Here is a 14,292-nt window from a genome sequence, read left to right as displayed (position 1 = left end):
TTTTTGAGACAGAGTTTCACTCTTGTTGCCCAGGCTGAAGTGCAATGGTGTGATCTTGGCTCACTGCAACCTCCACTTCCTGGGTTCAAGTGATTCTCCTGCCTCAGCCTCCTGAGCAGCTGAGATTACAGACATGCACCACCACGCCTGGCTAATTTTGTATTTTTGGTAGAGACAGGGTTTCTCCATGTTGGTCAGGCTGGTCTCGAACTCCTGACCTCAGGTGATCCACCTGCCTCAGCCTCCCAAAGTGCTGGGATTACAGGTGTGAGCCACCACACCCAGCCAATACTATCAATTCTTAACTATGCCATGCTGGTAAGTCACTTTTGGATTATTCAGATTATTTTTTCTACATTCTGTCAATTAACCAATCAAACCAAGGAAGATGAAACTCAGTCCACCTTCTTCTTCATGGTGTTCCTTAGTGGGAAAAAGGTTGAAAGAAATAAACAAAAATATCAGTTAAAATACAGTGTTGGAGGCCAGGTGTGGTGGCTTGCACCTGTAATCCCAGCACTTTGGGAAGCTGAGGCGGGTGGATCACTTGAGGTCAGGAGCTTGAGGCCAGCCTGGACAACATGGCAAACCCCCATCTCTATCAAAAATATAATCCCAGCACTTTGGGAGGCTGAGGTGGACAGATCACTTGAGGTCAGGAGTTCAAGACTAGCCTGGCCATCATGGTGAAACCCCGTCTCTACTAAAAATACAAAAAGTAGCCAGGCATGGTGGTGAGCACCCGTAATCCCAGCTACTTGGGAGGCAGAGGCAGGAGAATTGCTTGAACTTGGGAGGCAGGGTGAGCCGAGATTGTACCGCTGCATGCCAGCCTGGGTAACAACAGAGCGAGACTCTGTCTTCAAACAAATAAACAAACAAATATAGTGTTCGTATTATCTGTGGAATTCACTTATCTATAGGCTTACTTTGCACCCCTTTTCCATATGTAATCAAAAATTGGCTGTTTAGGGGTTCTGTCACTGAATGTTAGTCTTTCCCCAAAACTTATAAAACATTTTCCTTTCATTTTAGATGCCAGCTGTTTTAAAGAAAATAGAAATTATTTAGATTAAACAAGCCTGAAGAGTAAACAGTAATCATTTTCGTCAACCACTCCAGGAAGAGTCATTACTACATATGCTAGCCAAATCAATCCATGCAGATGATATATTAAAATCTGCATAAACAGTAAAGTCTTACATTCCAAAAATGCGATTACTTCTAATTTCTTCCTGTGAATAATCAAATATATTCTATTTAACATAAACAGAAGAATACAGTGGGTTTTTTGTCAAATATTTTCACAGAATACCACTCCCATATTATCAGGCCTTTCATGATGCACAAAAATAGTCATGGATTTCACTTCAACTTTTTATTTCCTCTGCAAGACATCCTTTTTCTGTCCAGGCAGGCATATTCTTCATAATACCAACCAAATTTTAAAAGACACCAACTCTGAAATCCTTTGGAATTAAAACCCAGATAAAAAAGCCTGGGCGGCCGGGCGCAGTGGCTCACACCTGTAATCCCAGCACTTTGGGAGGCCAAGGCGAGCGGATCACAAGGTCAGGAGATCGAGACCATCCTGGCTAACCCCGTCTCTACTAAAAATACAAAAAATTAGCCGGGCATGGTAGCAGGCGCCTGTAGTCCCAGCTACTCAGGAGGCTGAGGCAGGAGAATGGTGTGAACCCGGGAGGCGGAGCTTGCAGTGAGCCGAGATCGTGCCACTGCACTCCAGCCTGGGGGACAGAGCGAGACTCTGTCTCAAATAAAAAAGAAAAAAAGCCTGGGCAACATAGGAAGAGCTCATCTCTACTGAAAATCAGAAACATTAGCCAGGCATGCTGGCAAGCACTTGTCCCAGCTTACTGGGTGGCAGGGGAGGGGAGTGTGGTGTGGGGGTAAGGAGGTGGGGATGGGGAGTTGCTAAGGCAGGAGGATGGCCTTAGCCCAGGAGGAGGCTGCAGTGCGCCATGATCATACACCACACTCCAGCCTAGGCAACAGAGTGAAACCCTGTCTCAAAACAAAGAGAAAAACCCAGATGACAGGAAAGGACTGGCTCTTAAGACCTAACCCTTATAATTTCCACTTTAACATCGTTTTGAGGAATTCGTTCTGAATTTAAACAAAGGAGCCAGAGATAGCTGATTTTGTGAGATGCACTAGAAAAATAAATGTATTTAACATACATAGTATCCTTTTGATAAATCCCAGAACCAGACTGGAGGTATAGCTATTGATCAAAATATGCCTTACGACTGGGCACGGTGGCTCACGCCTGTAATCCCAGCACCTTGGGAGGTCAAGGCAGGTGGATCACTTGAGGTCAGGAATTAGAGATCAGCCTAGTCAACATGTTGAAACCCTGTCTCTACTTTAAAAATACAAAAATTAGCTGGGCATGGTGGTGGGCGCCTGTAGTCCCAGCTACTTGGGAGGCTGAGGCAGGAGAATTGCTTGAATCCGGGAGGCAGAGACTGCAGTGAACCAAGATCTCACCACTGCACTTCAGCCTGGGCAACAGAGTGAGACCCTGTCTCAATAAATAAATATATATATATATATATATACACACACACACACACACACACACACACCCCTTAGGTGGAAGAGAAAAATTATTTTATCTCACTAAAGTTAGTTTTGTACTTAAATTAGATAAATACAAGATGAAAATATATGTAGAGTATATATCTGGTCCCGAGGAAGTGGTGAATAAATAAAAGCTATTATTATTGTTGTCATTTTTATTAAGGAATTCTATGAGAGGTCTTATGTGAATGTTGAAACAAAAATATATAATTTTTCAAATTCTAAAACTTAGAATGACAAACCATGAGAAATGCACAGTGGGTTGCAGCTCTAATAGTGTAGTTTCATTTTAGAAAGTGAAGCATTGAAAGCTTTGGAAGTTACTCATATTTTAAAAAGAGATTATTATTAGTTTCACGGAATCTTCTAGGGAAAATGAGAAAATATGATAGGAGAAGGATGGCTAATGCAGCCCCAGAAATCTGCACACAAATGTGATGAAACAGGTAGAAAGGAAGCACTAACACATTGCGAAGAGGACTGTGTGCATAAGTGCTGTATGCAATGTGTGTATTATGAGACACCTATGGGGTTTTACCTAGAGGTTGTCTGAGAATGAACGTGCCTGCCTTGGTGTGTGGCACAAAGATGTGGCATTTAAGCCCATCTTTCTTTCAATAAACATTTAATGACTTTCAATAAGCACTGGGACAGGCTCTGTGTCAGATGCCAAGGATACAAAGAAAAATGAAGATCCTAAGGAGGTGATAAATTAGTAAAGTATTCTAGAACAATGTAAGATGTAATGGTGGGAGGAAATGGCCCTGGACTGTGTGAGAAAACCTCAGGGAAGATTTTACAGAAACGATGGCACTTGAGCCAGATGGTCACAGCCGATGAGGTATCTCAAGACAACAGGAAAGCAAGAGCACGCTCAGAGCATGGAGGACTGAGATGCCGGTTACATCCCCTGAAGTACAGTTAATGTCCAAAACTCAAGCTCTTCAGAGGGTCAGAGATGAAGAAGATCATGAGGAGCATTCTGTGCTGTACTAAGAAATTTGAACTTGGCCAGGCACAGTGGTCACAACTGTGATTCCAACACTTTGGGAAGTTGAGGCAGGTAGATCACTTGAGCCCAGGAATTTAAGATCAGCCTGGGCAACATAGTGAGACCCTTATCTCTACAAAAAATTTTTAAAAATTAGCTGGACATGTTGGTGCACACCTGTAGTCCCAGCTACTCGGGAGGCTGAAGCAGGAGGATCGCTTGAGACCAGGAAGTCAAGGCTGGGAAGGCTGCAGTGAGCTGGAATTGCACTCTGTACTGTAGCCTGGGCAACAGAGTGGGACCTTGTCTCAAAAAAAAAAAAAAAAAAAAAAAGGAAATATTAATTTGAACTTTATTCTGATGAGAGACTGAAAGATTTTAAGTAGAGGAGTGATGTGGTTGGGGTGTGCATTTTTGAAAGACTGCCCTAATAATAATAGAAAGGGTAGGTTGATGGTGGATGAAGCTAGAATCAGGAGTACGTTAAACTACTGATACAGTGCTGCAGTCAAGAAAAACAGACTAGTAACTAAAATAGTGGCAGTGGAAATAAAGAGGAAGATGTGCATGCTGAGTGATTTCAAAGGTAAAACGGAAACGATGGGGTTATTAGTTAGCTGTTGGAGTGGAGAGAGAAGGGTCTAGGAAGCCTAGCGGAGCTCTGATGAATGATGTAGAGAAGACAAGAGGGATAGCTGGTTTGTAGGGAGAGATACCCTGAGTGTGAGGTAGCTGTGAAGCATCTGAGTGGAGGTATTTAATAAGCAGTTATGTATATGCTGAGAAGGCTCCAGAAAGCAGGGATCATTGATAAAGCAAGGTGTCAGAGGAGAAAAGAGGGACTAGGCTCCACAGCACAGCCTAGGGACAGGGACAGCTCTTCCTCTGAAATCAGGACAGGCATGTTCAGGGCAAACATAAGCCATGGCGTGGTAAGTTCAGGGAGCTCATGGCTGAGAGAGTCACTCTCTTCATGTAGTAGGGGAATAAAAGAGAGAAGTGAAAGTTGGAAATAGCCACAGCTTCTGCCTTCACAGAGTAAAGCTTTGGATCTCACCACGGGAGATTGCGTGGGGACGCAGTTTCCTCCCCCGTCTGTGGACTTAACACACTTTCCTCTTTTCTTCTCTGGTCTGTTTGGTCTCTTGTCCTCTTGACTCTGGCCCATCCCATCTCCTTGAGGATTTGCTCCGTCACTCATTTATATCTTCTCACACCTTACTTTATAACTCTTCATTGAACCCTACTCTAGCCTTTAAAAAAACCCTTCCTGCAACCCTTTTCTTTTCTAAAGCTATCGTGGTTCCTCTCTTTTCACTCCCCATTATAAACCTTCCAAAAGATTGTTATTTGCAGTTTGCAAGGCACTTTCATGTACTATCCTAAGTAGGTTATCTGAACTCATAGTGTTTCTGATAACTATTGTCTGATATCTCCAGTCTTCATAACTCTGATTTTTAAAGGCTATATGCTATTTCATGGATATATGTCATAATTCACTTAAATCTATTTTATGGACAGGTTTTCAAATCCTTACTCCATAGTCAGTGTTCATTGCCTTCTGTGCTCTGGGCCCAAACTTCTGTGCCTTTCCCCATATTGTTTCCTTTTTTGGGAATGCACTTTCCTTGCCCACTAAATGTCCTCCTTTCTTCACATCTACCATGCAGTACCTCATATATAAAACATTTGTACCCTTTGAGGTCTAATTCAGATATCACCCTTATCCTCATCTGAAATGCCTCTTTCCTCTGTTTTATCTGACTTTTTAATGGCACTTAGCACATTCTTCCCTAAATTATAGTACAGGGGAGATACTATGGAATAGGAAAAAGAGCACTCGACAGGGAATCATAAGATTCAGATTCAAGCCCTGGCTCCTCCATAGCATCTGTTTTAGGAAACCAAGTTCATAGTCACTCTAGTTTAAGAACAGTTACAGGACTGTGCTAATATTGTTTAAGGATATAAATGTTTTCTATATTATGTTCTATCTTTCAAAGATTGTTAATATTTGCCTATATAAATGCAACTCTTGGTAAGAGTGAGCCACATATATAATTCAAATCTAGCAGATTCGGTCTGAAAAAAAACTGCAAAGGACTTTGGGAATTAGTATGAATTATGATTGCACCTTAGGGGTAAGTTGTGAAACTGGACAAAGATCATCCTGTATTTAGCAAGGTTAAGCGTGCACAAAGAACAGTTAGAATATATTTTTATAAAAGTCTAGTAAGCATAATATGGTAAGAATTCAACACTATAATACAGTGGAGGATTCTTATAAATGGGGCCAAGGACCAAAGAAGGTGCTGGGAGAAGAGTTTCCAATTTTCAAAATTTTCACAGCAAAGCTCCTCCACCGGGCATGTCTTCACTGTTTTCACTTGTTTGATGGGAGGATTTGATCAGCCCTAATGAAAGAGTGTTGGTAACTGGAAGAAGAGGCATAAAAACCATAGTACATAAGTACACGAGTTATTATAACTAATATATTTCATATGCTCTTCCCTTTATTGAGGGATGATTTATGTGCTGTAAAATTCAACTATTTTAAGTATACAATTCAGTGATTTTTAGCAAATTTATACAATCATGCAATAATCACCACAACCTAGTTTTAGAATATTTCCGTCACCCGTGCCCCCAGATTTCCTCCATCCTATTTGCAGTCCGTCACTGCTCCCACCCCATGTTTCCCAAGGATTCCGGTCAATCTTCTTCCTATTTGCAGTCCGTCACTGCTCCCACCCCATGTTTCCCAAGGATTCCGGTCAATCTTCTTCCTATTTGCAGTCCGTCACTGCTCCCACCCCATGTTTCCCAAGGATTCCGATCAATCTTCTCCTATTTGCAGTCCGTCACTGCTCCCACCCCATGTTTCCCAAGGATTCCGGTCAATCTTCTCCTATTTGCAGTCCGTCACTGCTCCCACCCCATGTTTCCCAAGGATTCCGGTCAATCTTCTCCTATTTGCAGTCCGTCACTGCTCCCACCCCATGTTTCCCAAGGATTCCGGTCAATCTTCTCCTATTTGCAGTCCGTCACTGCTCCCACCCCATGTTTCCCAAGGATTCCGGTCAATCTTCTCCTATTTGCAGTCCGTCACTGCTCCCACCCCATGTTTCCCAAGGATTCCGGTCAATCTTCTCCTATTTGCAGTCCGTCACTGCTCCCACCCCATGTTTCCCAAGGATTCCGGTCAATCTTCTCCTATTTGCAGTCCGTCACTGCTCCCACCCCATGTTTCCCAAGGATTCCGGTCAATCTTCTCCTATTTGCAGTCCGTCACTGCTCCCACCCCATGTTTCCCAAGGATTCCGGTCAATCTTCTCCTATTTGCAGTCCGTCACTGCTCCCACCCCATGTTTCCCAAGGATTCCGGTCAATCTTCTCCTATTTGCAGTCCGTCACTGCTCCCACCCCATGTTTCCCAAGGATTCCGGTCAATCTTCTCCTATTTGCAGTCCGTCACTGCTCCCACCCCATGTTTCCCAAGGATTCCGATCAATCTTCTCCTATTTGCAGTCCGTCACTGCTCCCACCCCATGTTTCCCAAGGATTCCGATCAATCTTCTCCTATTTGCAGTCCGTCACTGCTCCCACCCCATGTTTCCCAAGGATTCCGGTCAATCTTCTTCCTGGGTACCATGCAAGAAAGGGGTTAGTAGGACACACTGCGATCAACTCCTGGGTTTGAGCTTGAGGCATCGGGGCTACTACCTGGAAAAGTTTAGTATTCTGCTGTCATCTCCTATGAACTACCTAGTTTTTGCAGGGACGAGCTGGCAAATTACACCAGGATTTAACACAGACCACCACCCTTTTGAAGGTGACGCACACCTCTACCATTCCCCGTTGATGTGATTGGGTTGTATTTCTACTTTTTAATTTTGGCTGGGGAGGGGAGTAGTGGTGGCAATTTCAGAAGCTTCCCGCTTCACCTTTCATACTCTTATTGGTTCTTACCCCACAGACCAGGGAACTAATGTGAGGGTTCGTCCAACCACCACGTATGTCCATTTATCCTATCTGCACTTGGGGGACCAACTTTGGATGGATCTGGTGACTGAAAAACCCGCTGTTAGCTGGATCTGGGCTGGGGCTCTACTTATTACCTGGCTCCAAATGCTCCTACTCTCAAAGGGGCTGTGTTGGCACTTTGGGTCCTAGATAAAATGTCAGTTCCAACCTGTGCCTAACAATCCTCAAAAGGTCTGCAGGTTCCCCCTTCCTCAATATATGATGATTGTGTGTCAATGACCATACGTCCCTTTGAGGAAGGATGAGATATTCAGTACTGAATGGCAATTGTGGTGGTGCTTCAGGGCTCTTTGTTATAGGAGCCTGACTTCTGCTTCAGTTCTGGGATTGATAATTGGATAACTGGGTCAGGCCCAGTGGAGAAAGGGGATCTGTCTAAATTCATTCCTGCTGCTGCAACAAAATGCCTAAGACTGGGTAACTTATAAAGAACAGAAATTTAGGCCAGGTGCAGTGGCTTATGCCTGTAATCCCAGCACTTTGGGAGGCCAAAGCAAGCGGATCACGAGGTCAAGGGATGGAGACCATCCTGGCCAACATGGTGAAACTCCGTCTCTACTAAAAATACAAAAATTAGCTGGGCATGGTGGCGTATGCCTGTAGTCCTAGCTACACAGGAGGCTGAGGCAGGAGAATCACTTGAAGCCGGGAGGCAGAGGTTGCAGTGAGCCAAGATTGAGCCACTGCATTCCAGCCTGGCTATAGAGTGAGACTCCATCTCAAAACCAACAAAAAGAACAGAAATTTATTTCTCACAGTCTCAGAGGTTACAAATCTGAGATCCAGGTGCCAGTAGGTTCAGAGTTTGGTAAAGGCTGCTGTCTGCTTCCAAGATGGTGCCTTGTTGCTGTGGCCACCAGAGGTGATGGATGCTGTGTCCTCACATGGCAGAAAGAATGGCAGGCCGGGTGCAGTGGCTCGTGCCTGTAATCCCAGCACTTCAGGAGGCTGAGGTGGGTGGATCACTTGAAGTCAGGAGTTCAAGACCAGCATGGCCAACATGGTGAAACCTTGTCTCTACTAAAAATACAAAAATTAGCTGGGCATGGTGGCGTATGCCTGTAATTCCAGTTACTCAGGAGGCTGAGGCACAAGAACCACTTGAACCTGGGAGGCGGAGGTTGCAGTGAGCTGAGATCGTACCACTGTACTCCAGCCTGGTCGACAGAGTGAGACTGTCTCAAAAAATAATAATAAAAAATAAAAGGAATGACAAAAAGGGCCTAGGTAGTTCTCTCCAGACCTTTTATATGGTTGCTAATCTCATTCATGAGGGCTCTGACTTCAAGACAATCACCTCCGAAAGGCTCCTCCTCTTAATGTTATCACATTGGGCTCTAAATTTCAACATGTGAGTTTTAGGGGGCACATTCAGACCACAGCAGTATCAAAACTTTTTATTGGGATGACTGCCCTCAGCCTTCTGGTTTTTCTTGATTTCATTTTTTCTTTTTTTTTTAGATGGAGTCTTGCTCTGTCGCCCAGGCTGGACTGCAGCCGTGACCTCGGCTCACTGGAACCTCCACCTCCTAGGTTCAAGCGATTCTCCTGCCTCAGCCTCCCGAGTAGCTGGGCTACAGGCACGCACCACCATGCCCCGCTAATTTTTGTATTTTTAGTAGAGACAGGGTTTCACCATGTTGGCCAGGATGGTCTCAATCTCCTGACCTCATGATCCACCTGCCTTGGCCTCCCAAAGTGCTGAGATCACAGACGTGAGCCACCACACCTGGCCTCTTGATTTAATTGTATAAACTAAGCAGTGCTCTTGTTGGGTGCCCATTTGTCTTGCCTGTAGGAAGGTGTTTTATCAGCTGTTATCATAGCTCTCTACAGGTTACTCCCCTTGCCCATTCCCCAGCCCCTCTCCCATATTCTGACCCTGCAGCTCATTGTGAGCAGTGTGCCCACATTGTTGCTGACCATTAGGTGATGCCATCTGGCCTCCATTCTCATCCTCACTCCCACTGCTATCAGTGCCTTTCCATAACAGCATCTCTTACCCTGAGCCCAGACCTCCAGAGCTGACCAATGGTCTTCTCAGCCCCTGTCACCAGTGCATTTCTCATCGCTTTGGTAAATGGAGTGTCCTCTAAGGCCTCTTACAGAATATAAGCAGGTGAGTTTCCCAGTCTTATGTAGTACAGTTATCCCTCAGTATCCAAGGGGGACTGGTTCCAAGACCCCCAATGTATACCCAAATCTGCGGGTTCTCAAAGTTCCTTAAAATGACATACTGTTTGGCTGGGCGCGGTGGCTCACGCTTGTAATCCCAGCACTTTAGGATGCCGAGATGGGTGGATCACAAGGTCAGGAGATCGAGACCATCCTGGCTAACACGGTGAAACCCCGTCTCTACTAAAAATATAAAAATTAGCCTGGTGTGGTGGTAGGCACCTGTAGTCCCAGCTACTCGGGAGGCTGAGGCAGGAGAATGGTGTGAACCCGGGACGCGGAGCCTGCAGTGAGCCAAGATGGTGCCACTGCACTCCAGCCTGAGTGACAGCAAGGTTCCGTCTCAAAAAAAAAAAATGACATACTATTTGCACATAACCTACACACACCCCTCCATACACTTTAAATCATCTCTAAATTACTTATAATACCTAACATAGCATCAATGCTATGTAAATTGTTACACTCTATTTTTTGTATCTTTATTTTTATTTATTTATTTTCCAATATTTTTGATCTGCAGTCGGTTGAATCCAAGAATGCAGAACCTGTAGACACAGAGAATAGATGGTGTGCCCATTCTAGAAGTCCTGTATTTAGGTGCCGAGCAGAGAAGGAGGAGGGGTTGCTGAGGTGGAAGGAAAACCAGCAGCGTATGGATGTCGTTGAGCCTAGAGAAACAACTGCTCAAGAATGAGAGGAAGAAAGGCTCACATGAGGGCCATTAGACCTAACAAATTTTAGTGAAGTGTTACAAATAAGAACACAGTTGGAATAGGCTGAGAAGAAAATGGAGGGGTAAAATACTGATGCTTTACTGTGTCAGGGAGCAGAGAAATTAGACTATTGCTGAAGGGGAACCGAGGCCAAGAGAGAGTTTGTTTTTTTAAGACAGGGAATATTTGTATGTTGATGTTCAAATAATGAATTAGAGAACTAGAAATGTATTGTGAGGGAGAAAGGAGGGAGAAAAGAGGGGGTTATTTTCAGAATCACATGTCCTTGAGCAGGAGATGGGATCTAAACCACAAATGGTGGTTGACCTTTGATGGGCCTCTAAACGTCGTTTTATTGTAACTGAAAGGACCAATGGCTCACACCTGTAATCCCAGCACTTTGGGAGGCCAAGCTGGGAGGATTGCTTGAGGCCAGGAGTTGGAGACCAGCCTGGACAAGATAGTGAGACCCCATCTCTAAAAAAAAAAAAAAAATTAACTGGGCATGGTGGTGTGCCTGTAGTCTTAGCTGCTTGGGAGGCTGAGGCAGGAGGATTTACTTGAACCCAGGAGTTCAAGGTTACAATGAGCTATGATTGTTTTACTACACTCCAGCCTGGGAGACAGAGCCAGACCCTATCTCAAAAAAAAAAAAAAAAAAAGGCAAAGCCTGAGCATAAGGATGAAAGTAAGTGGGGGGGTTTTGTGGTGAGTGATCAGGTAGTTATGACTTCATCTGTTTTTTTTTTTTTTTTTTTTTTTTTTGAGACGGAGTCTCGCTCTGTCACCCAGGCTGGAGTGCTGTGGCCGGATCTCAGCTCACTGCAAGCTCCGCCTCCCGGGTTCACGCCATTCTCCTGTCTCAGCCTCCCGGGTAGCTGGGACTACAGGCGCCGCCACGTCGGCCGGCTAGTTTTTTGTAGTTTTTAGTAGAGACGGGGTTTCACCGTGTTAGCCAGGATGGTCTCGATCTCCTGACCTCGTGATCCACCCGTCTCGGCCTCCCAAAGTGCTGGGATTACAGGCTTGAGCCACCGCGCCCGGTCTCATCTGTTCTTTTCTGTGAAGTATGTGCTGGGGAAGGACTGGAGGCCTTCCTAAGTGAGGAGGTGGGCTGGAGAGCCAGCACTCCCTTTAAAGTCGTTCTTATTTCTTGTTTCCTTTCCCATAGTACCCTCTTTTCATAAGGATTATAAAGGAATTTTTTTCCTCGGAGGTGTAGTACACAAAAGCCAATTTTTTTTTTTTTTTTTTTGTCCTTGCTACATGAAAGGATGCTTAAGCGTTTGCTTATCTATAATAAATGTAACGTTTTTGGGGTTTTTTGCTCAATGTTTTTTCATCTCTTATTAGGTTTACAATCAAACCTGGGTTCAAACTTACGGAGGAAAGATGTGACTTGTAACAGCACTGTATCTTCATTGATTCAACAAATACTGAGTTCACACTGGGTGTCAGGCACCCTTCTATAACATTAAGACACAAACTCCCTGGCCACAAGATGTTCACAGGAGACAGGCTGAACGATATTGTGAGAGAAGATAATCAGTGCTATGAACAAGAGAACAGAGGAGAATGCAGAATGTGGGGGCAGGAGGGTTGGAATTTTAAAGTAGAAGTCAAGGTAAGCCTCACTGAGGTGACAATTAATTGAGCAAAGATTTAAAGGACATGAGCGGCTGGGTGTGGTGTCTCACACATGTAATCCCAGCACTTTGGGAGGCCGGGGGGAGGGGGGTGGATCACTTGAGGTTAGGAGTTCGAGACCAACTTACCATGGTAAAACCTCGTCTGCTGAAAATACAAAAATTAACCCAGCGTGGTGATGGGTACCTGTAATCCCAGCTACTCTGGAAGCTGAGGCAGGAGAATCGCTTGAACCCAGAAGACAGAGGTTGCCATGAGCCAAGATGGTGCCACTGCACTCCAACGTGGGTGACAGAACAGGAGTCCATCTCAAAAAACTAAACAACATGAGGGAGTTTCTTGGCCACACAGTTACTTGGTGGGGGTATAAAAGAACACACGAGTCCTTACATTTGTGAGTGATGTGGAAAGAAATCTTAAGTAATCAAAGAGAAAGAATGCTCTGCTTTTACACATTCTAAGGGAATGAAATGACAGATGTGGAGAATCAACTACGGGATTTGTCTGAGTTCTACTGCGTCTGGAATTAGTGGGTTCGTGGTCTCACTGACTTCAAGACTGAAGCCACAGACCCTCAGGCTGAGTGTTTTACAGTTCTTAAAAACGGTAGTCCAGAGTTTCTTCCTTCTGGTGGGTACCTGGGCTCGCTGGCCTCAGGAGAGAAGCTGCAGACCTTCGCAGTGTCACAGCTCAAATGCAGTGGAACCAAACAAGCAGCAAAAAAGTAAAACAGCCACAACACCTAAGAAAACCCAAACACATAGCCACTGCGGGCTGGAGCAGCCTGCTTTTAGTCCCTTATCTCACCCCACCCACATCCTGCTGATTGGTCCATTTTACAGAGAGCTGATTGGTCCATTTTACAGAGAGCTCATTGGTCTGTTTTGACAGAGTGCCCATTGGTGTGTTTACAATCCTTGAGCTACACACACAGTGCTAGATGGAAAAGTTCTCCAAGTCTCCACTAGGTTAGCTAGATACCGAATACCAATTGGTGTATTTACAAACCTTGAGCTGGACACAGAGTACTGATTGGTGTATTTACAAACCCTGAGCTAGACACAGAGTGCTGATTGGTGCATTTACAAACCCTAAGCTAGACACAGAGTGCTGATTGGTGTATTTACAATCCCTTAGCTAGACATAAAGGTTCTCCAAGCCCCTACTAGAGTCAGGAGACCAGCTGGCTTCACCTAGTGGATCCTGCATCTGGGCTGCAGGCGGAGCTGCGGGCCAGTCGCGACCCGCGGCAGCACTTCTCAGCCCTTGGGCGGTCGATGGGACTAGGCGCCACGGAGCCGGGGGCGGCGCCCTTCCGGGAGACTTGGCCAGTGCAGGAGCCCACCATGGAGGGGGTCTGGGACACGGCAGGCTGCAGGTCCCGAACCCTGCCCTCGGGGAGGCGACTGAGTCCCGGGGAGAATTCGAGCGTGGTGCATGCGGGCCGGCAGTGCTGGGGGACCTGGTGCAACCTCCGCACCTGCTGACCCGGGTGCTAAGCCCCTCACTGCCCTGGGCGGCGGCGCCCCCCGGCCGCTCCGTGTGCCAAGCCAGCGCCCGCCGGAACTCGCGCTGGTCAGTGAGCGCCGGGCGCAGCCCCGGTTCCCACCCGCGCCTCTCCCTCCACACCTCCACGCAAGCAGAGGGAGGCGGCTCCGGCCTCAGCCAGCCCAGAGCGGGACTCCCGCAGTGCCTTGGCGGGCTGAAGGGCTCCTCAAGCGCCGCCAGACTGGACGCCGAGGCGGAGGAGGCGCCGAGAGCAAGGGCTGCTAGCACGTTGTCACCTCTCACTATGAAGGAGAGTCACCAGGATATGGAATATCCCCTGAAAATAAATCCCTTCAAAGAGGTTAGTGTAGACATGGGGAAAGATTTGGAAAAAGTTAAATTAGTAGGTGGAATTCATAATTTCATAAATTAAGGATTGGAACCAATTAGGGCAGAGAGCTCTGGGTGGACACCAAGGAAAAGCTGCTTATTATAGGAAAAATGTGGATCACAGTGATGCAGAATTGGTGAGCACAATGGTCAGGGCTAGCCCCTTACTTCCTTGATCACAGCTGCCTGTTTTTTTTTTTTTTTTTTTTTTTTTTTTTTTTTTTTTTTTTTTTTTTT

General features: G+C 45.7%; 2 protein-coding genes across 2 annotated transcripts in view; both read left to right on the top strand.

Annotated features, from left to right (window-relative positions):
• Positions 1-1,269, top strand: part of CAGE1 (cancer antigen 1) — a 61,677-nt gene extending 60,408 nt beyond the window's left edge. Inside the window, 1 exon segment of the mRNA XM_017879613.1 lies at positions 1,036-1,269. Coding sequence (XP_017735102.1) covers positions 1,036-1,071 — 36 coding nt within the window. The 3' untranslated portion in view covers positions 1,072-1,269.
• A 2,158-nt stretch (positions 1,270-3,427) lies between these two features.
• LOC108534337 (uncharacterized) overlaps positions 3,428-14,292 on the top strand; it is an 11,330-nt gene continuing 465 nt past the window's right edge. Inside the window, exons 1-2 of the mRNA XM_017879645.1 lie at positions 3,428-3,524; positions 13,398-14,026. Of these exons, the coding sequence (XP_017735134.1) occupies positions 3,428-3,524; positions 13,398-14,026 (726 nt within the window). The remainder of the gene's footprint in view (positions 3,525-13,397; positions 14,027-14,292) is intronic.

The sequence above is a fragment of the Rhinopithecus bieti genome, unplaced genomic scaffold (assembly GCF_001698545.2).
Source record: "Rhinopithecus bieti isolate Rb0 unplaced genomic scaffold, ASM169854v2 scaffold_10612, whole genome shotgun sequence".
Lineage (NCBI taxonomy): Eukaryota > Metazoa > Chordata > Mammalia > Primates > Cercopithecidae > Rhinopithecus > Rhinopithecus bieti.
This window is presented reverse-complemented; position numbering and strand designations above follow the sequence as displayed.